Here is a 27,188-nt window from a genome sequence, read left to right on the forward strand (position 1 = left end):
ACAACACCACAGGCAACAGATGTATTAAAAAAAACCAAATTTAATTACTTTTCTTTAAATAAAGAAATTCCTACAAGCACAATAATTGTGTGTAGTAAGTACACATGTAATCAACACATTCAGATGTCTAGGAAGTTTTTCTTACGAGCATTCCTAACTGGAGGTCACTTGGAAGAACATGTTTAGCACATACCAGTAATTTTTACCTTATCCCTCTGTCACAGCATGCAAGTAAAACCATGTGGGTAGATAAATAATGCAAGTATGGTAGTCAGAATCTGTATTTATTATTTGAATTTTCATTTGCAGACTGTTCATTTTCAGTTTTGAAAATGGAATTTTGAATAAAAATAGTGAAACTTAAATAAAGCTATGAACTAATACATAAAGAAGTTACTTTCAAAGAACAACTATAAGAAAAATAATTAATTTTAAAGTGCAGTTCTATAGATTAGTCCTTTTCATAACATAAAACATTTGGACATTCGAGGAGCTGATCTTAAGAAAAAAAAAAAAAGAAAAATTTTGTTTCACCTACATATTAGATTATAATCCCCATTGTAGATTCAGGATTGCAATGTCAAAACTGATACAATGCTACTTGAAATGTCCCATACAAACTATAGCATACAAGCAATTGAATTTTACAGTAAAGTTGTAAATTTTTTATTGTAAAACCTTACAGGATTTTCAGGATATTTCCAGGATATTTCCAGGACATATTCAAAGTGCTACCAATGAAAGCACTTGTGAGAAAAGCTTTATTTCCTATTCTAAACTGGATGTACCCTATTTTTTGTTTGTGTATGTAACAGTCCCACAGAAAGAAGTGTTTTGTTTTAAAAACACAAAAATAATAAAAGGATCAAACATGAGATACCTATGACTTTATTTTAATGTTATGTCAGCTAGAAAAAAGTTAAACCTCTTATTAACAAGCACAGCTGAAACTATGTTTGTGAATCACTGAAAAAAGAATCCTAATATAAATAGAAGTACCAGAAAGATGAACAAAATAAAGATATATAACTCAGCATAAGTAACAATGTAATTAAGAAACTCAGAGTAGGCTGTGTTACTCATCAATGCAATACTGCATTGATGACTGCAATACTTCATTTCACAAGACAAGTACAATTGCCCATACTCAAAGATCTATGTTCTTCCTTAAAGTGGCAGTAGTAGTACTCATTTCACTATCCCACTCTTCCTTCTTTCCTTTACCTCTACACACACACACAAAAGTATCCTTTTCAATGTTTTAACCACTGCCCATCCTTGAGTTCATAGGTAATGAGTGAAACCTTTCATCAAGAAGGGATAGAGATTTAAAGTAAGTGTGAATGTGATACAGAAGAATTAGCTTTTAGGTCAGCCTTGATTGCCCAAAAGAAATGCTAAAGGACACTGTGGCAGTTACTGGGATACTTAAATTAGCCTGAAACTGATAAGACAAACTATAAACTGAGTTTTGTTTTCATGGAAGTGGAGAAACTGAAGGACTGGATTGGGCAGATGTTTACATGTAAAGTATAAATTTCCTAACAGATAGTTTGGAAGATCACACAGCATATTTGCTCAAACATTTTATGCCAATGAAGCTTTGTCCATCTACTAGCAAGAGAGTGACCACTGAGACATATCAAAGAATGCTGCTAAAGTTTAGGATGAATGCATAGAAGTTTGGGGTTTTTTGTTGCACATTTATTCAAAACATATTCCGTTTTGAGAATTTATTTTCACCAACACAGTATTGCAAGGAATTACAAACATGCACATATGTGATCTGCTGTCTAAAGCATACAAGAGGGCAGCTGACTGTTCAGATGCTTCTTGTCAATGCCTTTTGGTTGGCCATTCAGTAATGCTTTATGAGATAAGGTGAAGCTCGAACACCTTTCAAAGACTGAGTATATACTAGACACCTTGGCTTCAAGAGACCTTATCCAAGGCATAACAAAACAAGCCTGCTTATGGTTGGAGCTCTACCTTCTGACAATCTTTCAACCAATCTCTACCAAAATTTCTAAAATTGATAGGAGTTTTTAAAGGAGAGGTATGAGGTAAAATTCTAAATGTGGAGGATACCTACAAAGAAAAATATCTCTCCCCATCACGTAACACCCAGGCACAGGTATTCTTTGCTTACTGGTATTTCCCAATTCCTAAATAATGAATCCAATAAATGTTCAACTGGAATTTTATCATCCTAGAGACACTCTTACGAGGAAAGAAAAAAATTCAACAAAAGATACTGAAGCAGTAAGGCAACAGGTGAAAAAATGCTAATGTAGATGCAAAAAATAACAAAAGAACAAGGAAAGTTAAGAGATGGAATTGAAAAACCTGAATTATCTAGGAACAAAGTAAGTGTCTGCATGACAGGGGAATCATAGCTCTAGACAATGAAAAGCTAAGCTATTGGTCAGTAGTTAACAAATCCAAACCCAAACACAAGCAAACAAAAATCTGACAGCCAGTAATCAAGAAACTAATACAAAATTAAATATATGAAACATCATCAACACTGAATAGTCTACCAGATATCTGGTTTGGAACAACCCTGATTATAAAGAGAAATTAGTTTGTTGCATGCACCCAAGAAAAACTTCTTTGAAGAATTCTGAAGAACAAGTGATCATCAGTGGAAATGGGAAAGATAGTTACTTTACATCCTGGTATGATCTGTGCACTTAAAAAGCAAAGGATCATAAAACACAGGGGATGGCTACCATTAACTGGAAAACACAACAGCCTGGAATAAATTTCTGCTTATTAATCACCACCACCAGCATCAATTATTATAAAACTGCAAGACAAAACTCCTTCAGAACTGCCAAGTTTCTATTGCCTTTCTATTCCATTTTAGAATCTTCACACTGGTAATATCCAAGCATGGATCGCTTTTAGACACTTGCAGGAGAAGCTTACTTCTTCCATTAGGAGCGAAGTCATCTTTTGACCTAGTTGGAATAACAAAAGACTTTTTTTTTGCTCTTATAATATTTTCTTTAATATTATTTTTTTTTCTTCTAATAATTTCCAAATACTCCCTATGGGAGAATAAATGCAGCAAAATTTCTCACATATTCAACCACTACAGCTACTGACAGTTTACAGATTAAGTTAGTTTACTCTAAAAAGGTAATACTGGGGTGGGAGGGAAGTATCTTAGAGCATATTATCTGGAAGATGTGCTCCAGGGGTGCATCTGAAGTGATTTTGCTGCTAATGCAAATTCAATCTACAGGGCTAGACCACACAGTTAGTCTAAGCTTAACTGCCATAAATGCAAATAGTGTTGCTATCACATCAACTGTTCTATTGTGTAAGTGATTAAATCGTAATTCATGCTGGAAGGACCTTGGGAGGTCTCTAGTAAAACTGCCTGCTCAAAGCAGAGCTGACTATGAGATCAAATGAGGTTGCTCTGGGTTTTATCTAGTTAGGTCTTGAATACTTCCATGGATGGAGACTGTACAACCTCTCTGATTAGCCTGTTCCACTGCTTGCCTGTCCTCGTTTTTCCTTACATAAAAAAGAACCTCTCATTTCAATTTGTCTGTAATCTTCCATTGTCCTGCTATGCACCATTGGAAAGATTTTGACCCTGCCTTCTCAGTAACTTCCTCAGAGGTACTGGAAAGCTGCTCTTGATCCATTCCTATTAACACTACTTTGCTTCCTAATATAGAATAAAGCTGTGGATGCATAACTTGTATTATGAAGTAATAATTGTATTAAGAAGTAACTTGGAGTATTTTTAAGTTAGAAATAACTAACTCCCACAGCTCTCCAAAGGATGTAGAACAGAAATGAGAGAGATGTTAGATATTCAAAGAAAAAAAAGAAAGAGTTATATGGTTTCATATACTATTTTCTTTTTACAAACTGTACATTTTTTAAAGAACATAGACTTTTTAAGGGTAAATGCAACTTTTATATAATGCTTTATCAATATAAGACTCCTGAGCGATCAGAATAGGGTACGCACACTTGAAGTGTATTATATAAAGTCTAATTACTTACGTTCAATGGCTGTAAGTCTGTATTATTATACAAGTATGCAATGGAAACATGTAGAGACCTGTAATTTTAAGTTCACAGTGGTAAAAAGTTTCGCTACACATGGGAAATTTGTAATTAGTCATATACAAATTTTAAATGCAATTTAATGTATTTTGGGGTAAGAAAAGCATTAGGTCTCTGAGCTTAGTAACACTGGCAAATATTTCTTAATTGTTATCAGCAGATGGCACCAGATATACTTTGTATGACCTAAAAAGTCTTTATTCTAAGATGTTTTATTAGGAGTCATGATTATAGCTACTTACAAAGTTCTAGATCTACACGCCTACATCTGTTTAAACTTCTGTTTTTCACAGAGTTGATTTAAAACACAAGGCAGCTGTATTTACTCCATGGATCATGTATGTACATACATACTACTTCAAACCCAGCAGAACAGTCTCTAAGGATTTGGAGTAAAAGGTAGCTCTGATGTTCCTCTAGTTTCTCGCAGATCACTGTAGACCTCCTGATATTATTAGGATAAGAGAAGGTTAAATGACACATTTGTATGATATAATCTGATATTTTCCACTTGTGATTGTCAAGATTACAGTCAGAATGCAAGAGAAGGCAGTAATAGAGATGATATGTAATTATGACTAATTGCAATGATTTATTTTAATTCAAAGCTCACATTTAGGATGAAGACTTCCTCATTTAAATATTCAAATCCATACCCTTAACTATTCTGTACATTAACACTATGTGTGATCATTAGACTGCAATGCACAATCTAAGAACTGATTTAACTGATAGTTCAGACTTACACATGTATTTGGCAGGACAATGGATGAGGAGTTAAAAGCTCCCAAAATAGTGCTTCACAACAGTATTCTATTTCTTGAAAAACAGTATTTTTTCATTAAGAAGTCAATAGTGACTTAATTTCTCTTCTCTCTTCCTGCAGTGGAAATCAGCAGGGAATCACAGCCCCCCTTCTACCTTACAATCCTCTTGTGTGAGTAGCAGAATGAAGAACACCTGGCTGCCTATCAGCATGTTTCCTGTATTCAATCCAGCTCTCCCCTTTTCACAAAAAGGCCACGTTTTCTAGAACCACCCTACCTCAACAGCCACCAAACTGTCCCAGCAATATTCGTAGCTCTACTCATAAACTTGTCCAGCTCAGTCAGATCACCAGCAAGTTAAAAACAGAATACAGCAATTTTTTCTGAGCCATGTATCATGATTAGTTTAGTTAACTTGACTGGTCAACAAACATTGGGAATAAGGGCAAAGTTCACCCTAGTTTTCTGTTCTTGTAAACATTCAATGTTTTTCCTTCCTCTACTCAGATGGTAATTTTCATTACATACAGTCATATCTCTAAGGATTTTCTTAAATGTAGTTGAAAATGACCAAGAAATTCAGAACTCAGTAACACTGGCAGGCAGGCAGGCATTCAACACAAAAAGTATGTTTTACCTCCTTATGAAAGCAGCTGAAATCCTGCTAAACATTCTTTCCTGATGAACTTGAGGAAGAGGGATAGCAAAGATGTCATACAAGTTTACTGCACAAGCTGTGACAGTTCTTACAGAAAACCTTCCAGATTTTGAAAGGACAAATTAGACTTCTTAAAATTATTAATAAAAAGGAACTGCAGGTATTGGATCAAGTAGTGTGCACATCACAAAACTACACCTCAGAAAGTAACACTTTTTTTGTAGTCTGAGATTATGTGTGCAAGATCACATTTTCATAGGTTTGCCAAATTACATATACATTGTGCCAGAATCATAACCAGCTCGTGACATCTATGTATCTGAGATATAACTAAGCGAAGAACAGGAGAACTCAGAGAGTTAAATGAAGGTATATGGTATGGTGTAAGAAAGCCACAGTTATGAATGGAAATATTTTAGAATGTGAGACAGATACCTAGAAACAAGGAAGAACTTCAAAAAGCTTAGAGGGAAATTATTTTGGTATGGAAAACATAGCACTGAGGATACTTGACAGACCTGCCCAGAGAATATGGAAAGATTCAAGTCATCCTGACCATTTTCTCCCTCTAATTTTGTGTCTCAATTCCTTAATTTCTACAAGAGCTTTTCAGGTTTCTTCTTCTCCTGGCAGATCATGTCCTGCAGATAGAACCTGATTCACAACTGTGAATGTATTTAAATAACCTTTTATATTTTGTTGGTTTTGTTTAAAAAGGTCACATTAATATTACACGAAAAAAAAAAAGCTTCCAAGAACATACAATGTGGGTCACTAGAAACCCAGAAAATTATTAAACCACGATCAAAACAGGTGATTAAGCTCTTAAACAACTATAGTTCTGCCTTTTAATGATAATATATGCCACAGTCTGTAGTATTCATAGGAAAAAAACAAAAGAGACTAATATGTATTTTTTAAAGCACATCATGGTTTTTCCTCATAACTGCTTCTTTGAAGAAAGAAAATGGATGTGTTTTAATGTTATGCAAGTGGAAAAGTATCACAGGCTACTCTACAACACCCAATGGGTAGAGAGAGATGTCATACTTAGGAAGAAAGCATCTGGGTTTCAGATACATTGTTTAATGGAAACAATCAATGTTTGATGACAAGAATTACTTTGGCTTTACTGAAGTATCTGCTGAGGATAGGCCTTTTCTACAGACAACTGCCTACCAAACTAGTCTTTTGCTAACACGTAGTGAAGATAGGCTCCTAATAGGAAGACTTTGTTACTTACAGCCTCTCAAGGGTTTACCCATCTTGGCAGTAATTCTATCATCCTCTTAAAAGGAAAGAGGAATCATCTTTGTCTGAGATTCTACAGACAAATCCTCATCTATGAATGCCTGAAGGTTGTATGCTGTAGACAGTGATATAACATGGCTGCATGTTTCAAGATCTTCTGAACTAGTTTCCTGATGTCAAAAAAAAAAAAAATCCAAACCCCAAAACCAGTCTGCAAATTAAAAACCCCAGCCATATACTAACTTGTTCTAAAATAAAAGGATAATGAGACCAATAAACGCAACTTTCCAATTTGCTCACTAGTCTTAGAAGTTGCTCAGAGGCTCTAAATTAAACCATGCTAGTTACAATAGTAAGAGACAGTATATGATCTTGAGGAGCTGGCAACCAAAATAAGTGAAACAAGTGTTACTTCCATTTTAAAGCCAGCCAGCCAAGAATTTTACATTTTTTTTGACAATTAAAGGGAAACTGTTTTAGTACCAGGTATAAGAACTGTTCCTTAGCTAAACAATTACTTGACATTTTTTGATTCCTTTTTTCTTAAGTTGCTAACTAATCTCAAAAACCTACAAAAATTCAGAAAGCAGACTTGGGATTTTCCTTGTAAAACTCTTCATCTTACTTCTACAAAGCCAAGACAATTACTTAAATACCTCATAAATTGGTTTCACATGCCCTTTGCAGATACAAAAATTTTTTTCCTTTTCACTTCCCATAATTTGAACAACTTAAGAGACTTTGCTAGAACTGAATATTGCTGAAGCAATATTCTTAGAAAACTCTTCAGCAAAGTACCTCTTACCTAGGAATATGCAAGTCCTTCAGAGAATCACAAGAACAACTGGAGAAGACTTTGGTTTTGTTTTTCTATAGACAAAACCTTTTTAACCTAGCATTACTGATCTGGCAGATCAAAAAAACCTAAGGAAGATGTTAAAAGCCAATGCTCTTTGTGAAAAACTTCACAGAAGTCACTCTGGTAAGGTGAGGTCATGCCAAGTTTTACTTCTCCCATGATAAAAGTTCCTCTCAAGGAGTATCAAAACCCAGCACCTCCAGCAGAAGCATAAAGCAGGCAAATGTTGAAAAACACTGTACATCAAGACCCAAGAAAAAAAAAAAAGATCTGAGAATGTAGAAATTTGAAGGAATTAATATACCTGTCTAGGGAGATGCCATGCAGCTGGGCCTGTGATGAAAATATTATAAGAATTTCAGAAGTAATGAGGTCGCAACTTCACTGGACATTTTATTTTGAATGGAAAAAAGTGGGTTTTAAAGAAAGCCAAGGAATGAAGATGGACTCAAAATGCTGTTGCACTCCATTTAAACTTCTTTAAAGCCCTAAGCAAAGTGTAGGCTGACCAGACAGATATTGCGTACAGAAGATCCCACTCACCCCATGTTCAAGGGCATAGTAATCTCTTCCTGCTACAGCAAGGTAAGGGAAGAAAGTTAAATTTGTTTTTTTCTCCCACCTATGTGAAGGAAGAGAATGTGTCTGACTAATTCTTTGTCAGAGCAAGAGAGGGCTGTCACCCTTGTCATGGTCAGCTATTTTGACATCCAATTACACCTACTAAAGCCAAGAAAAACCTGTGAAAGTTGTAGTTACTGAATAGTGCTGCATTCACATTACTTACACAGAAATTTAAGGAAGAAAATGACTATTTTTGCTGCTGTTGACAGTGACTAGCTAAATAACTTACATGAACCAAGCTGACTTGTCAGTCACTCATGTACTGCTATAACTTGCTGAGTGCCAAAGAACAAGGATAGTCAAAGAATCAATGAGCTACTAAATACCATATTTTGACAAGAATTTGAAACCTTTGACTTGGATGTATTTGAATTAGCTGCTTTTGTGTGAGAAGATCCCAAATCCCATTTTGTAATCTGTAAGACATTCTCTCACCTAAAACAGTCTTCCTGCTGAAAACTAGAAATGAAAGTTTAGGTACAAAAAAATGTTTAAATGCTTAAAATTCCAGAGAATTGCACCTGAAATTGGCATGAAAAAAAGTAGCAGCTCATGATAAAAAAAAGATAAAAATATATAATGAACAAGGATTCAAGAGTGTACCACACAATGCACAGGACTAACAGCAATGGCAAGTAGGAAGAATAGTGCTTCGTTTGGTGATTCAAGTTAGCAAAGAAAAAGATTAAGGAAAATCAAAGGAATAAAGAAGAAAAACAGCATTCAGTAGATAAATAAAACCTACTTAAGAATCAAAATCAACCCTAAATCATTTGATTCTTCTAGATTTGTGTCATATCTCTTGATATAAAAGACATGCTTTTATTACCTTTCTTTCGAAAGAGTGCATTTAGATAGTTTTCTGCTTGGCATTCAATCTTATCAGTGTTGGACTGGCCCTGAGATGACAGTTCCTCTGTAGGCGTTGACTGTGAAGAACCGATAACTGATGCACGATCCTAGAAGACATATGAAGAATGTAACATCTTTCAGAAGTCAGTCTACTGGCAGTACAATACACAATTAAGTTATTGAGCTATTGAGTAAAAAAGAACCACTAAAAAGATATTTACTATAAAGCCAAACCACTTTACTCTCAGAGCCAAACTATCTTGAGTCAAAATGAAGTATTAACCTATTGGCAAAATTCAGTTCCCCCATTCTTACTTTCATACCAAAAATTGGGTGTTGAGGGGATCATGTTCATACTTACACTGACTGTTTCTTTGTGTAAGTTACAAAAGGAACATTTCTCATCCATAGACCAGTCAGTTAGCTCTTCTGGCTCACAGTCTTAAAAGAAGAAAAAAAGCTAGATGTTTTAAACAAGTAAAAATGAATTTTGAGAACAAAATACACATCTTACAATTCTCTTAAATAAACTCCATCATAACCTAATATGCATTTACTGGTACAATGTAGTCAGCAGTATTCAATTTTTCAGATATTTCTGAAGTCTTGTCTGTCTCACGTGGCTCAACCTGCAAATAGCAGAAGGCACCTTTCTTAAAAGGAAAGGTAAACTCATGAATTTCAACTGACTACCTATAACAGTTACCAGAGGCATCTGAATACTGTAAATAAAGCTCTGAATTCCTGTCATCGTTCCTTTTAACAAAAGTGTGCAAACTTGCAGTAAACTAAACTAGGAATTAGGATATGGACTCCTCACCATTTGAGCTACATGTGTTGTACTTACAATATTTTAATTGATTTGATACCATCACTACAGGTAAACCAAAACACTATACTCACTTGTAGCACTTGATTTATTTGGAAAACTTTAACTTTACATGTTTTATCAGAAGATGTACTTTGGTCTTGAGGGAATACAGGACTTAAACAGATCACGTATATCAAGTCCAGTCTTCTACTGAATGGAGACACACCATCTGGGTTCTTCAAACAAGTTATTAAGCTCCATTTTAAAAGTAAAAGAGTTTTCCACCACATACCCTTCTCTTCCCAAACGACCAATTGCTTTAAAGCTTTTCCCAAACCAACTGTGCTAATAGTTAAAATTAACCTTCTTATTTCTTGTTTAAATTTAGTCACACCAAGTTATTTCAGTTTGCTTTTGTGGCAACATTGTTCTTATACCCATGAACAGTAACTATTTAGGTATTTAGCACTTTGATGTATTTACGGATAATATCATTATCCCCCCTTTACGCTTCATTTTGCTAGGCCAATCTAGTCTGCCCAGTTTTCTCTCCTGAGAGTCAACCCTATCTTCTCCGCACCATTCTCACTTGAACAACTGTTTCCTGAACACAGCTGACCAAGATCTCAAGATGATGCCTTTCTTTTACATTTACACCAGACTTCCTTAATCTGTAGACAGTACTCTTCCTACACTATCCTAGTCGCACATGAATATCACAGGTGAATACGAACCTGATTAATTACAACACCAAGGTCCTCTCCATCCATTTCCAGTTCATGTGCTTACACCCTAAACAACTTCTTTCCCTCCTTATTAATTACCAAATATGTTTCCTCCTTTTCTCTGTACCACTAAGTTACAATCACAGTTCTGTCAGGGAAGTTCTTGAGATTATCCGCTTTCAATAACACTCTGTGGTAGGTTGACCATGGCTGGCTGCCAACCCCCACCCAGTCGCCTTCTCACTTCCCCTCCTCAACAGGGCAGGGGGAGAAAATAAGATGGAAAAACTTGTGGGTCAGTATAGAGACAGGGATATCATTACCAATTACTGTCACAGGCAAGCCAGACTCAACTTGGGGAAAATTAATTTCATTTATTGCCAATAAAAATAACGAGAAAGGCAAAACTAAAACCACCTTACACCCCTTCTTCCCAGGCTTCAACTTCACTCCTTCATTCCTGACTCTTCTACCTCCTCTCCCACCCCAAACAGCACAAGGAGGATGGGGAACAGGGGCTGTCCTCAGTTCACAACAGTTCTTCTCTGTCTCTTCCTTCCTCCTCACATTTTTCTCCTGCTCCATTGTGGGGTCCTTCCCACAGGCTCCAGGCCTTCATGAACTGCCCTAGCATGTATCTTTTCTGTGGGACACAGTACTTCAGGAAGGGACCACTCCACAGGCCCACAGTTTCTGCCAGAAATCCTGCTCCTGCATGGGCTCCTCTCCGTGGGACACAATTTCTGCCAGGAGCCTGCTCCAGCATGGCCTCTCCGTGGACTGTAGCTTCCTTCAGGGCATCTCCACCTGCTCCAGCATGGGGTCCTTCATGGACTGCAGTGTGGATATCTATCTGACATGGTCCTCTACAGGCTGCAGGTTCTACCTGCTTCACCATGGTCCTCTCCATGGGCTGCAGGGGAATCTCTGCTCCGGTGCCCACAGCACCTCCTCTCCCCTCTTCCTTCTCGGACCTTGCTGTCTGCAGGGTTGTTTCCCACTCCTCTCCTCCCCCATGCCCCAACTGCTGAGCTTTTACTCTTTCTTAAATGTATTAACACAGAGGCACCACCAGAAATAAGAACCTAATTTTTTTGGATTCGTTTTGAGTGCGAACATAAACCAAGTGACACTGTATTATTTTTTAAATCTAGTTTACTCAGCTCTAAAATACTAATTTAGAACAGAATTCTGCATTAACATGTTATATGCTTCCAGGGATGCAAACCAGCAGTTTTGACAAGTTGGACAGCTGGTGAACAAAAACAGACACTGGATTTTTCTTGACTGGACAGTAACAGAAGATAATGAGTTATTCTTGCTAAATTAATGTAGTTGTCCCAGCCTGTTAGAGCTATTCCTTTAAGATGTCCACAGATGAAAAACCCCACACTATTCTTTCATAACAAGTTCATGTTTTCATAGTTTTCCTTGCAACCACAATAAATTTACTTATGGATGTTGGGATTCTGCGTGTAACTACAAGACAGGTTTTATACTTTCAGAGAAATTCTTCTGCCTTGGAATCCTGAAGTTCCACTATTAAAAGTCTAGAGAGCAATCCTTGTGTGTTGCCAAAAAAACAAACCTTGAGAAACATCAGCTCTACATAACACTAAATTTATTCAAAGAAGTATAAGCCATGTACAGCATAACACATTAAGCATGCCAGTGAGCTAAGCAAAACTACCATCAGATAGCAGATGTATACCACATATATCAAATGCCAGGCATCCAACAATCTCAGGTCACCACCACAGGAAACATACCGAGATCAGTATTAGTTTTTAACTACAGATAGACACAACCATTATCTCAGAAAGATCAGAGGCACAGATGGCACTTTAAGCAGAACAAACTTTCTCTTAGCTGCATTCAATTTAGGATCATGATCATCTCCCCTCCCCATTTTATCTTGCTTGGGGTCAGCTGATGAAAGATTTGCTGACAACCTACAACACTAGCCAGCCCATGAGAAAAAGTTGTTATGATTGTGCAAAGAGCATTTTAATACAAAGCATGGTACAGATTACTTGAAACCAAAGTCACTTAGTACAAAGCTGTTAAATCTATTTCAAGTTTTTAGGAATAAAATGGTGAACTTTGACAAAAACTACTACCTTTTTCATTTCTTAAGCTATTCAAATCTTTGTTTCCCCAAACCATTTTCCCCAAGGAGTCATGCTGAATTAAACAAATTAATACAGACATCTGTAGCACCGAACAGATTCCATATTTATCTCTTAAAATGTGAAATGATTGTCTAGTAAATCTAAATATGAGATAGCTTAAAAAATGCAACCCTTACTTTCCAGTATTTTCTGCATTATTATAATAATGTCCCAATAAATTTTCCAGCTATTTGTCACAAATCTGAACAAATCGTCCCGTTCCTTTTTATAGGGCACTACTGCTTCCTATTAAGTATATTAGAATATCTGAGGTGTTTATCATGTTTCTTCATCTTTTTAATTTCATAAAAACTTGAATTATATTAGGAAATCAGTGTTTCTAATACAATTTTTCACTCCATTACTTTATATATGAATAAATATTCTAGACAACCTAAGGAAAAATAAAACACACCCTTAAATAAACCTTTCATCCTATATAAAGAGGTTTTTTTCCCTGGCAGAGAAAGAGAGCTGCTTTTCTCCCACAAGACACTGTTTTTCCTCTGTCCATAAGGGACTAGAACCCCAGCACATAATCCCCAAAAAAGAAAATACACACATACCACATGATTAGAGGAAAAGCTTCCTAACAGTTTGGCTAAATATCTGTAAGTAAATTGTTACTCTTTACATTCAACACGTGAATCTACTTAAGCTGAAAATGGGTATAAGCAAAGGATTAGAAAGCCCTAAGGATTCAATGACACAAAAAGCCTTGAGCTCGTTCAGAGAAAGACCAAGGCCAGACACCAAGATATAGAACTGGACACCTTTGCAACCAGAAGCTGCACTATCAAAGCAGTTGGGAGAAGAGGGGGGGGAAAAAAAAAAAACAAGAAAAAGAAAAAAAAAAAAGGTGCTGAACAATGGAGGTGATGTGAACCATTTAAGCAAGCCCAAGGTAAGCCCTACCTATACATCATAGAAGAATTTCAAGGTAGTGAAAAAAATCTTGCCATCTTCAGGTAACTATCTGTTATTATGGGTGGCTACTTCAGTTTAATTAGTTTGGCTTCTCAGCAAGGTAGTTTGAGGTTTACAAGGTATTTTCTTTGAAAATTAAAAAAACCTAGTAAAACTGAAGTTTATCTTTTACCATTTACATTTGTCATTACAATTTATTATTCTCTTAAGCAACTTTGAGAGGATACTATACAATAATTTAATCTATAGATCAAATTCTATTTCAAGACAGAACTAAGGAGACAATATATGAAACACACACATGTTACATTTTAAGCACATTATTAATTTTTTTCCTATGTTACAAACAATAGATAAAACCAACAATGTAAGAGAAAAAAATGCTATTGTAGCTAAGCAGCATGTATTTCAGCCACAATTCTGGATAAGAAAGCCATATAATTTCTTGAGGTTTGTTCAAGGAAACATACACTCTTGCTAATGAGGCATAATGTTGCATGTTGACAGTACTGGTTCAGTGGTTATGATGAGGAAAATGGACACCTTACAAGATGCAGTGATTTAGGGACGTTGCTACGAGTTGAAACACTTGGGTTCCGATTCTGATTCTACCAACTATCTATTTTGTTACCTAAGGCAAGTTATTTACATTGTATCTTAGTTTCATTACCTGTAAAGTGAAAAGTGGCACTTAAATTATGACAGTGGAAAGATTCATAACAAATTTTACTCAAGAGTTCTGTATTGATCTTTATAATGCAATTCAGACCTCAAATTAGAAATAGCATTGCATCCTATACCATAAGGTCTACCTCTACTGTGTTTGTACTAAACATGGCAATTTCAGACAGCATTATTGAAGTTACTATATCTATATAAAAGAACCAAAAATAGTAAGGTAAGGTGGGCACCCCTTCATATCTTCTGCAGTTGCTCCAGAAGTAAAAATCAGATATGTCAAACATGGAAACAGGCTTTAACTGTTGAAAAATTCAGGCACATTACTGACAGACATTCTTGCAAATTGGAAAAAAAATTAGTTTTAAAACTTTAAATTTTAGATAAACATGAATTTAATTTGCAGGACAGTCACTGGGGCATCAAATATCAAAGGTCCTCTGCAAGCAATCAAGTAGCAGATCTTAAATAGGTTACAAGAAATCTTCAACAGCATGAGGCAAAATAAGCTAAAGCTTTTCCCATGAGACAGCTCAAATATATGCATGCAGGAACTCTAAAGAAGCAATATAACACCTTGTTGTGTACTATCAGGCTCCTTTAACAGTAACACTTATTCTGGTCATTACCTTGGTACTTTCTGCCTTCTTACACAAAAGCAAAAAAAAAAAGCGTCCTGAATTTTCTTTCAACATGTAAACCCTTTGATGCAAAAGAATAATAAAGCTTTAATCACTAATCAGTGTAAAGCCCAATACATAGCAACCCACTGGAATTACAGCCAGAAAGAAAGATCCTGTACACTACTGTAACAATGCCCTGTTCCCTTTTCAAAGCAGTAATGTGCTTGCTTATCACAGCAGATGGGAGCACTACTCATGAAAATAAGCTTTAACCCAAATTTACACATTTCTTAAATATTTTTAAGTCTGACTAGTGGTATGTTTAGCTTTATAAGTGGCAAAAAAATATTCTTAAAACATCAGTAGTGTTTCAAGTTCTCCCCCTTTCCCTTGAAAATATTGTGTTATGCATATGATACAGGCCAAGAAACCTGCACAATATTAAGAGGACAAAACCATAACCAAGTTAAAGCCATCATTCCAAACCTATTCTAATCAAACATCAACAGTATATGCCACTCTGCCTCATGTACTAGCAGTATATGTTACATGCTTTACATACTACACTATCAGATAATAAATTGTAAAGAAATGAAATGGAACATTTTGAAGGTTCGATAACAGAAAGAACATCTTAAAGCCATGAAAATGAACTTGATGGAACACTTCTAAGCAATTTTGTGCTGGATTTTCCTCTTCTGCTTTTGTTAAAGATGGATAAAAAATTTCATACTTAACTAACTAAGGACTCAGGTATTGACAGCTATTCCAGCAAAACCAAACCCATTTGGAATAAGGCTAGGTCTTATAAGGGTAATGGAAAATATATATACCTTTTTTATACATACACATACACACACACTCTGAAATATAAATACACTTTTTACATTTATACAAAAATACATAAAAGTAAAAAGCTTAATTTATATATATAAGATTAAAAAAAATATATATATAAAGCTTAAACTGTCTTGACCACTACAAGAAAACCAAACTAGCATTCATTACCTTCCTTTTCCCAATTAATGTCAATAGGAAGCTGAGCAGCTTGTTTTCCCTTTCTAAAAGCTATCCAAAAAGTGAAGTAGGAGATGCAGTATTCCACAAAACTAAATATTTCTCAAGAGAGCTTCTCTAGAAAGCTTAGCTAATCCAAAATTTCCCTGCATAGGAAGAAAACCTATGTACCATTTTACCTAGTGTTTTGACTCTGTACAGTATTGACAAGAACATGATGAAATAAACATTAGAAAGAAAAACAATTGAAGATTTCCTTTTTAGAATTCAATATATACTTTACTTCTAACTAAAAGAAAAACTAATAAATTAAGGACATTGCACTAAAAGCTGGCTCATTTACCTTCAAATAAACTGAGGTCTCTTCGTAGCCTTGGTCCATAAAGCCCTTCTAAAATACTTTCAAAACCTGGAGACAAAAGAAACATTTAAAACAGTAAATCAAAAGTTTCTCAAAAGAAAGCAAATTCAAGAACACTGGCGCTAAGTATTCTCTAATTCTGAGAGCAATTCCAAAAATTGTTACATTTATCACACAAATATTTACTCCTTCCACTATAGTACTATTCAACAGAATTAGAAGATAAAAATAAGGCAACTGCCATCTGCACACAATCAGCCTATTAAGCCATGCCCCAACAACCTCATTAGACTTAAAATAACTACCACAGAATCTTAAAGGTGGGAGGATTAGCTTCATAGCTCTACACAACTGAAATAGTCTCTCACACTGAGAATTAGAATCATGTATGGAAGGGGAAAAAAAAAAGAAGAACAAAAAGGAGGAAACCTTCAAAATCAGAAACTTCTCATTTATGATCACCTGAAATTACATAATCTGAGTAGGCTCATATTTCTACAAATATAAGAAAGCAAGCTTATTTTGCTTTTGATACCGTAACGGTTCTCTCTAGTCCTCTGTATCTGTACAAAAACGTTTTAAAATTGAGGATTAGATAAATCCAATTATTTTCCAGATTTACCAGCTAGTCTGTTTAGGTATTTGGTAAAATCACATACAGTAACAAGGGAGAACAGACACAGAGCAAACCAAATGATTAAAAAAAAACCCCAACAAAAAAACAGAAGAGGAGATGCATGACAACTGATGAAATAGGGTGAGAATTTACATCACCATCATCAATATAACAGAAGTTTCATTCAGTATAGAAACTGTTTCCAAGTGCCCCCTCTTTTCTCCTTCCAAATAATAAGCTTATTTTCAACTAAGAGGATAATTCAAAGCAGTATTTGAAGGTGCTCATTCTTCATACTCATGACCTGTCTATATTAAAGATGTAGCTATTTTGCAGTACTTTGCAAGACTATTTTATCATTGCACCACATAAAAGATACCAATATCTTCAGGAAACAACTACCTACCATCAACAAAGAACATTTAAATCATAAAATTTGCTCATCAGCTGTGATGCCCTCTAAGACAACACAATATTCTGCTCTCTCATCAAAAGTGACATTTACTTTTTGGTTTAGATTGTATGTGCACTAGTATAAGGAAAAATAAATATGTACCATATCTTAGGTAGCATGTTAAATAATACACTAAAATCGTAACATAGACAAGAGAAGACCTTAACACACAGGAGCTGTTCAGCTTGACAGGTCACATCTCTTTAAAATTTACCTTTCAATTTTGTATTTTTTTTATAATTGTAATATATTTATATTATTAAATTAAATTGATTATAATTATACTTCCTATAAATCTCTGATTTGAGCTATAAATGTATTTATTTCTTAATTTTCCACTTTTCTTTGTAATATAGTCCCATGCAAGAACACAGATTAAGTGATAAACCCACTGTCCTCTCACAAATATATATATATATACACACACACACACTTTTTAAACACAGTCTACAAAAACTGGAAAGCAAAAATCCAAAGCCCAGGCATACACTAAAAATTACCTCAAAGCATTATCCACCAACTCTTAGATTCAATGTAATATAAATTCACATCATACTAGCATTGCACAAATTCCCCGTTCTTCTGGCTTCAAAGTGTTATGGACAAAAAAAAGCAAGAGAGATGAAGTCTGAAGTTAAGGTAGCAATTCCCCAACACAGCAGTCTGGAAATATAAAACACGCTACGTGTATTATTATGATCATTGAGGTTATAAACTGCAAGCCACTTTAGCTCAGCAGCTAGGCAATACTTAAGTTCTTGCAAGTTATTGTCACTGGGTAAAGACGTGAATGGAGTGAAGTATCTCTTGGAAACAGTTGTACTTATTCCAAAAGAACAAACTCTAACTCCCATTTCTTAGCACTTTGTGAATCAAACAACAGGAAGCTTGTTCCTGTCAGCACCAGCATGCCAGTCAGCACCCAAAACCTCTTTGTTTTTTGGATACCTACCTTCTCCCCCCTCCCCCCAGCGTGTGGAGGGCATTACTTGTTTCTGCCTTTACTTTTGTACTTAGACACCTCTGCTTGCCCTACTGCCCGCTCCTGCCTATGCAGAAACATGAGCACAGAAAAACTAGCTCTGTGAAACAGCAGTTTGTTAAGGAAGAATGCAATTTCCAAAGAGACTTCCATACAGCTTGTATTAAAGATGGCAATTAGCACAACGTGCATTTTTCTTCCCGAGCAAAGGACACACCAACCCGCTTTTCCACTAGTTTGCTAAACTTAGCTCCATCTCACTCATCCAAAGCAACACTTCTCTTGCAAGTCCTCCCAGAACTTCCCCATGGAGCCACAGTTTAGACTTACTCAATGTGATAATTTGCTTCCTCAGCTTTGGATACTGGATCCTTTCTTTTAAAAGAAAGTTTACTTGTACAACCTAACAACATAGAATCTTTTTCCAGCCTTTCTTCTAAAGTCTTCCCAGAAAAGATGTGTACTACTTCCACTTTGTGCGGTTTTCTACTAAGTTCTGTGCTGCTTTTCAGCAGGACTGATACATTTAAGTTTACCCTAAACAGGAAGATATATCTGAGTTTTCAGTACAGCTACTGATGAGTATGTGCTGGCACTGTTTCATAAAATGTAACCACCCAAACGCAGGCATATCAATAAACCTTTGTTTTACTTCATGAGACAGTATGCATGAACAAACAGTAGTAGGAGTTTTGGAACTCTTCAGAACCTGAAGAGCCTACAGATACCAGTCAGAAATATACTTTGCTTATACCTCTTGTGATTCACCAATAATAAAAAAAAAAACCAAACAAAAAAACCTACTCTAAATTAATTCCACAAAGTTTTTTGTGTCTCTTGCTGGCCGATTGCCTCCTTTATTCTAAACTACCTTTCAAACTACTGTTACTTGAGCCCTGACACTTTCTAGCTCCAAACCGAACAGAAACACTGTTGGCTTTATTAACTTGCAATGCCCCAATCTGTCAAACTGCCTTTACCTCTAATAAACTTCTTCTGTTACTTATTTGTCTTCTTGTGTCTTCATGTAAAAAGAGTATCAGCTTTCTTCATTACCTGACACCCTTTATGATCCAAGTCAGGTTCCTCCAACGGTCTTAATAAGCAGAAATTTATGAAACAGTTAAAAGCTTCCACAGTTTGCTTTCCTGAACAAAGTTGTGAACAGTTCTTTTCCCTACATTAACTCTCCCCCCACCCCACAACCACCCTCTACCAAATCCATTGCTTTCCTAACTCAGGGCTAGGATGATTCCCAGGAGGGAAGTTGTGACCTCCAGCAACAGGAACAGGGCTCTCTTTTTTCCCATCAGAGGCCATTCAGGTGCTGAAAAGGCACACAGTACAGCAAATAGGCGAGGAGGAACAAGCTCTGTCAGGTGTGGCATCTAAACCTGATCCATGGGTCACAGCCAAAGCCACTAGAAAGAAGCAGTAAGTGACAGCAACTGCAGACTCCCAAGTGGATAAAGGCTTCTGCACAGCAGCCAGACTGGCTCTTAAAAGCTCTGCTGTTTGCCCATGGTCCAAATCTGAAATGTTGCAGAGAAACTCTTACAGTTCACCTGGCCATTGCAATATTATCCTTTGTTGTCCCTCTACATGGCCACCATGGTACTGCCAAAGGAGATCTTCAGCAGATCAAAGCTAACCACAGGAGTCCAGGGACAATGGTGAATGACACCAGAGCCCAGGTGTTGATCCAGGGGAAAGGCTTTGACAGAAGCAAACACATCCGGTGGATCAGCATCTGACTACATGGCTGCAGGCAGGACTTCAGCTCTTAAAACACTGAGACCCTCAGAGAAACAAAGAGTGCTTTGAGAGACAGGATCCATTTGATAATGCAAATCATCATTGCCAACACACTTGCCTCATAAGGAGAGCTTCAAACTAGGTTTGTCAGGGAAGTGGAGACTGAAGCCTAGAAAGTAGAAGGGCAGAGAGGGTAAATGCACAGAACAACAAACAGTAAGGATCTTACCATCCCCCTGAAAAAGTGGCATAAGCAGGGACACATCTTAAGTAGCTGTATATGAATGCATTCAGCACAGGAAGCAAGCACAAAGGATTAGAAACCAGAGTGCATAAAAATCTCACTGGGAGTATGCAGTATGGTGAGATGGTTCACACAACCGGACAACTGCAGTGGATGGATACTGGCTTTAAGAAAGGAGAAGTGAGAAAGTCAAGGACAGTGTTTACACTTTATGCAGAGAACTTGAACAAATGGAGCTTTAGTATGGAACAGGCTACAGGACAGTTGAAAATCCATGGGTCAGGATTCAACCAGGGGAACATCATGCTGAACACCTGTTACAGACTGCCCAATCAAGGGTAAATAGATGAAGCCTTCAAAATAACCAAGAAAAAATGCTGCACAATCACAGGCTTTAGCTCTCATGAAAAATATCAGTCACCCTGACGTCTGCTGGAAACGCAACATGGTTAGCGCACAACCAACCCAGGAGATTTCCGTGGTGCTTGGAGGACAAACCTGATTGAGATGGTGGACAAACTCAATAGGGGAGGCACTCTGCCAGAGCCCCTACTCGTTAAGGAAGAACTGATCAGTGATGTGACAGTTAACAGTGGTCTTGGCCACAGCAGCCATGAGATAGAATTTAAGATCCCAAGGGAAGTGACGAACTTGAGTAGCTGAATAATGGTCCTGGGCTTAGCAGTCACTGACTTACACCCCTCCCCTGGGGGTGGGGAAGTGCAATGGAGCTAGAATTAGGACTGCTGTACTGTCTTGTCTAAACCAGAGAAGTCTTAATTGGGCCAAGGGCCCACGGCAAGGCTTTTAGTGAGTTATCCTGTAACTCTTTATAAAAAGTCAAAGAAATTGCAAAGGTAAGAGTAATTACCACTACTGAGCAATTCAGAAACCATTACTTTGTGAATTGTTTCCCGTATGTTATTTAAGTGTCTCTGCAAGTTTACTCAGATTTAAAAGACTATTAAAATAGGATTATTAAATCCAAAATAAGTCTTTAGACTGCCTTTACAACTTCTAAATTAAGTCTTCTTAAAGACAAATTACCATTCAAGTGCTCATAGAACTTAAAACATTATGGAAAACTTTATGATTTATCACTGTAAACTACTCGGTGCCTGTCACATCTTAAAAGCCTACCTACATTGGAAAGTGTATGTTGCCACATATGAACAGTACAGGCTGTACAATTCTTTGTTATGAATAAAACAGAAAAACAATTAAACACATACATTCCATGGAAACTTCCCAGATTGTGCACCTTACACAGACTTACAGAGGTATTCGAGGAACACAAGAGGACTCTTCCTCACTGCATGACCAAAGACAGCCATTTTTCACCTACTCTTTAGCAGTAGTGTGGCTATGTACTATGAAGGCCTCTTCCATCCAGAAACTAATAAACAGCTAAGCTGTACCTGTCACCGTGGAAGCTATCTATATTCTATGTTGCACCGAGCCTAAAGGAAATCATAAGGTGCAGACTTGGAATTTTTAATACAAGGCTGGCCTAGGTTAACTTTGGACAGATGTAGTAATTGAACAATTTTACAATACAAAATGAGGTCAAACAGGTTTAGTTAGACATTGGCTATTGTTTTGCCAAAAGCTGTACCTCCATAATGTTTCTGAGAAGAAACAGTTATTTTAGCCTCACAGTTGATTCAAATTTGATACCTTCTCAAACCGCCCCTCTCCTCCTTCCCTCCCCCACATCCTCTAGGTGACCACAACTGAGACTGCAAGTACATTTTCAACAAATTTGTTTGAATGATTCAGACTACATGTTAGGAGAACAGCCAAAAAAGAAAAAATATCATGTAATAAATGGAAGCTGACATTTGAGTACTACTTTCAAATGTGCCACTTGGCAGGTCTGAAGATAGAAGAGGTAAGTACTATACAGTCGGGAAAGAGAACGGGAGTATATGCGCAGGTTATATTAAAATGTTTTTGATAGGTTTGGTACACTCTACATCATACTAATTTCTTGAGTCCCCTAGTCTTGTTTACAGCCATATTAACTCCAGTGTTTTTATATTCTTTTCAAAAGAAAGCCCGTTTCATAAAAGCAGATGTATTTCCGTTCACTTTTGACTCTTCATTCCTTCACAAGTAGTCTTCCTCCCCCCCCTCATCCCCCATTTACATGTTTCTGTTTCGGAAATAATTTGATTCTAGGGCTTTAGCTACAAGGCTTTTTTTTTGTTAAAGCCATTTTGAGACATTTTACTAAAATTTAATCCTTTTTAGTAGAAAAAAATTATGTCTTTTTCATTGCAATTTTACTCAGTACTGGAACACGATAATACTAAAATCTCAAGGAGGGTGCTCACAAGACTTAGGCAAACTATAATAATTACAATTGATGCAGAGGCATAGTGAGATACTTGCCTAGTCACTTGTAACAGGATAACTGGGAATCCATGTAACTAGCTACCATGCTGTAGCCACTGATTTAAAAAAAAAAAAAAAGTTGGTGAAGGAAAACCCTATTAAAAACCCTGTATTTCACATTGTCATCACACCAATGACCTCACAATAAGCCACCTAGAAAAACCCTTCACTTCTGCTTGCTCCCCCCTCCCCTGATCTGCTGCAGCTTTTTCCAGTTAAGGAAAGTATGAGCAGATGAACTGATAAAAACTTACAGTCAAAATACTTATAAATAAATTCACTTTTTGGTTTGATATTTTTCCAAGCCATAAACACCATTTTAATCGTATCTCTGGATGCATACCAGAAATGGTAGATGACTGTTCCTTACATAGGTAGACAAAATTTAAATGGAAGAGGAATGTGCTTAACAATACTGCTCATCTGATTTGTATTTACTGCTCTATTTTTCATCTTAATGCTGAAGGTTACCCGTTAGAAGAGATCATATTGTTCTCTCTAACTATGTGCTAAGGAATTTGGAAAATACCAGGTGCATGCAAATTAAGTTCTGCTTTTTCCCCTCTTCTCCAGCATATTCTCAATTAGGCATAGGATAAGACTGCTGCACACTGCTTTGAAGGATGGGGCATGCATGTGTATTTTTACTACAATTAAAGTGAGACTTTTAGCTTAAAGCGCTACAGCCTCTGCAGGCACCACAGAAAAAAAAGGATCTTGAGGCTCTGTAAAACACACCTTTGTTAACCCACCCAACAAAGTTAGCAGAATCACGTCAGAATCTTCACAACTTCCATGTGCCTGAAAATTAACTTACCACAGGAGCTTCCATCCCTCTCTACTTTGTGGCTTACTATACCAAGAATCACACCTGAATTATGGTAGTTCAAATTGTTTTATTAAAGTCCAAATCACTTGTTATTTAGCTTGTCAAGTAAATTCAGGCCTCACCCCTCCTCATATTTAAGGAAAAGATGCTGTTAAGTAACATGCATCAGCAAGGAAGATCCTGTCTCCTCCTTGTTTTTTGAGTTTATTCACTATTCTAAGCAGAGTAAATGGAATGAAAAGTTGAAGTAGAAAAAAATTGCACATTTAAGCAGTGTGGAGTTTAGCCTATTAATGCTGCTTTTTAAAAATCAAAACTAATGTGAAAGTAGGTTCAGAATTGCTGATTTCAATTCTTCAAGTATTGTAAAATTTAACAAATGGTCTTTAAAATGTGATTAGGGAAATCCAAAGAATAGGATTACATTTAATGAGATTGGGCACAGTACCGCCAGACAGAGCATTAAAATGAAACTTCCTTCTTTTATTTTTTGGTGTTCTGTAATAGTAGTTAGTGTTACTTTACCCAGTGGTTAGAGAGACCCGATTACAACTAGAGAGTTCAAATCCTGCTTCTGCATTTTCCTTTGACCACAGGAACACTGTTACCTAGTTTTCATATAAATTTTGTTCCCATTCTGAAGTCATACAACCCATATTTCGCGGTAGTATTTCTTGATCTGTGAGGACTATTACATAAATTGTATGAGGAGTCTCAGAAACTAAAAATCACATTGGAAAGAAATTATGAACAAGTAAGGACCAAAAGACAGATCATGCACACTCCAGTTTATTGCCCTAACCAATAGGCTAACCTCCTCAATTGCTAGCCTCCTTTGCCCCATATGCTTTTATTTAAGTAGCAGTAACTTCATGGCAAGGTAGAACACACAAACACACAGTTCTGAGCTAAAACTTACTGACGTAACCTCCATTACCATGGGAAATATTTTGCTTTGTATATGAAAAAATATATAAGCAGTTAAAGACATTAAGCTAGGTTCTTCCACACCAGAGCAATAACTTAACAGACATGTTCCCCCCCCACTTGGCACTTTGCCTTCTCTCACTCAACTAAAAAGTTATCCCTTCTGAAAACTATGTGTAATTAAAAAAAGTATTATATATAAATGACAAACTTCAGTTCTACTTATTCCCATTCTATACAGTTTCATGACTGCATTAGTTTGGCTCAGTACAGGAGTATATCTGAAGGAAGTTTTGTTGTTTGTATTACTAAGTCAGGTACCTTGGATTTAAACAGTCATACCACAAACAGAATTCAGCTTCATTAGTTTCATCAAGCATTAGAACTGCTTTTAATATTTTTTTTTTTTTTAAACAAGTAACCCAGGCAGACAGACCACCAAGTCCCTCAGTTTCTCTGAAAGAAAAACTTCTGCTTCTCTTCAAATTCTCTCTCAGTGGTGCTTCAATATTTATTTTAAAATACAGGTGCAATAGTAGGAAGCAGTATTTTGTTTTGGCTTACTTAAAGTGGCAAAGAAGTCATCTACCTTTCTTACAAGTTTTCCCTTTCATAAGGAAGGGAATTGGAGCTCATGCTCAGTCATCTTTTAGCTTCTAATCATATAAACATAAAACCTTCTGAAGTATACGCCCCATTTTACAGGTGCTGCTTGCACTCTTTTCCACCATATTTGACACTGCATGTCACTGGTTCCCCTAAAAATGGTTACCTGCTTATACATTTTGCATTTTTTTGTCTCCAAATAAAGAAATGGTCTCCTGCTTCCAAGTGACAGAAAAAAATAATTAATTGCGTCAGAAACTCAAACCCCTTAAGAATATCTGTGTTTATTACTCAGCCATCAGCAAGCTCCCTTGATACGTCAGACCACTCTCAACTGATTTAGAAAACACTTTACAAGTTTTCTGTTGCACCAACTCAAAACTTTGAAAAGCATTAAATAGTTATCTCAATCTTTTTCTTTATTACACCTAGTTACCTTTATCCCACCACTAGGATGCAAGCAGCAACTCCCTTACAACCTGTTAAAGGAGAATATTCTGTAGAGAAGACAGTTATTTTCATGTTTTTTTTAAGAGTAGAGCAGAGCATTTAACAGAATAACTTAAATTAGATGTTAACATTTCCACCTGTTTCTTCTGCCTTTCCCTTCCACAGGTCAGCAGCTATCCTTTCTGCCCCCACCCCCCACCCCAGCCATAGACGGATTAATAATCTTAGTCTTGTTTATATATTGACATCACTCTCAAAGTCACAGAAGTTTTATTGGTGTTGGGGGTGTGTGTGCATGTGTGTTGGTTTTGGGGGGTTCTTCTTGTTTGTTTGTTTTTAAGTCTAATATAACAACAATTTGGAAAGGATCAACCAGGTTACAAAACCACCAAAGCACTGAGTTCAATACAAAAAACCAAACCAAAACAACAACCAACAAGCAAACACTCAAACAATCACCTTTTTGCCATTTATACAAATTGTAAGGAAAAGTAAACTAGCTTGCTGGGCAGAATACTCAAGATACAGAGCACGACAACAAAAGCAAAAATTAACACTTGAATAAAGATTTATTAACTTTTTCCTGTTTGTAATGCCACTACAGAATACCTATCCAGTAAAATTCATTATTTGATAAAATGCTGGCCAGATTCTCGGGTAAAAACCTGCCCATTTTTCTTGCAGAAAAATTCTTGGGACATAATTTAGGACAGATTTTACATGGGGGTGAGGTAGGGAGGGAGCTTCTGTTGAATATCTTGTCTAGCGTGAATCCAGTTTTTGCTTATAGCACTAAAACAAAGTATTCTTATAATAGAAAGTTCTAAACTTTTTACTTAATACACTCATTTTCTTTACCATAATGATTCAGATCCCTGAGCAAACAGGAACCAACATACCAGAGATTCCAATGTGAAAGGGAGGAAATCCTCTATTTAGACTCCAATACAAATTCTGAACCATAGCTAAAAAAGATACTTGTCCCTCTCTAATGCAAATCTTGACTCCAAGAATTAATGTAGTTGAGGACACTGCTGCTGCCACTGAGAAGAGACAGGGTGACCAAAAGTTGAAATGAGACTACAGAACAGCCTCAGTTCTAACTGGCTACTTTTCACTTAGGATAAAGATCCTTGCTTTCAACTTTCTATGCTGTGCTTTACTGAGGGGATATAGACAGTGATGGAACACAGTTTCCAGAAATAATATATACATCAACCAAATGAGCTATAACATTACACAGTTCAGCAGAATACAAAGAGGGAGTAATATTCCAGTGCTAGGGAGACTGACATTGGCCATACCTTGGAGGCAAAACAATAAGAGGAAGTGTCCTGCCTCCCCCCTAGTTGTTCAACAATTTTAAAGAAAAGGGTGGCAGCCAACAGGAAAAAAAAAAAAAAAAAAAAAAAGAAGAAAAAAAGATTTGTAGGTTCAGTAAAGACTGAGATTAGCATAAATTCTGAGTTCAGGTCTATTATTCAGGTACTTATAAATTACAGTAAGAGAAAT

General features: G+C 36.4%; 1 protein-coding gene across 7 annotated transcripts in view; it reads right to left on the reverse strand.

Moving 5' to 3' along the window:
* LCORL (ligand dependent nuclear receptor corepressor like) overlaps window positions 1-27,188 on the reverse strand; it is an 89,542-nt gene that overhangs the window by 42,092 nt on the left and 20,262 nt on the right. For all 7 annotated transcript variants that reach the window (XM_030014222.2, XM_030014201.2, XM_030014191.2 and 4 more), the window contains exons 2-4: window positions 16,399-16,464; window positions 9,465-9,544; window positions 9,081-9,210 (exon numbers count right to left, since the gene is read on the reverse strand). In XM_030014222.2, coding sequence (XP_029870082.1) covers window positions 9,081-9,210; window positions 9,465-9,544; window positions 16,399-16,464 — 276 coding nt within the window. The remainder of the gene's footprint in view (window positions 1-9,080; window positions 9,211-9,464; window positions 9,545-16,398; window positions 16,465-27,188) is intronic.

This window comes from Aquila chrysaetos, chromosome 1, assembly GCF_900496995.4.
Source record: "Aquila chrysaetos chrysaetos chromosome 1, bAquChr1.4, whole genome shotgun sequence".
In the NCBI taxonomy this organism is placed as follows: Eukaryota; Metazoa; Chordata; class Aves; order Accipitriformes; family Accipitridae; genus Aquila; species Aquila chrysaetos.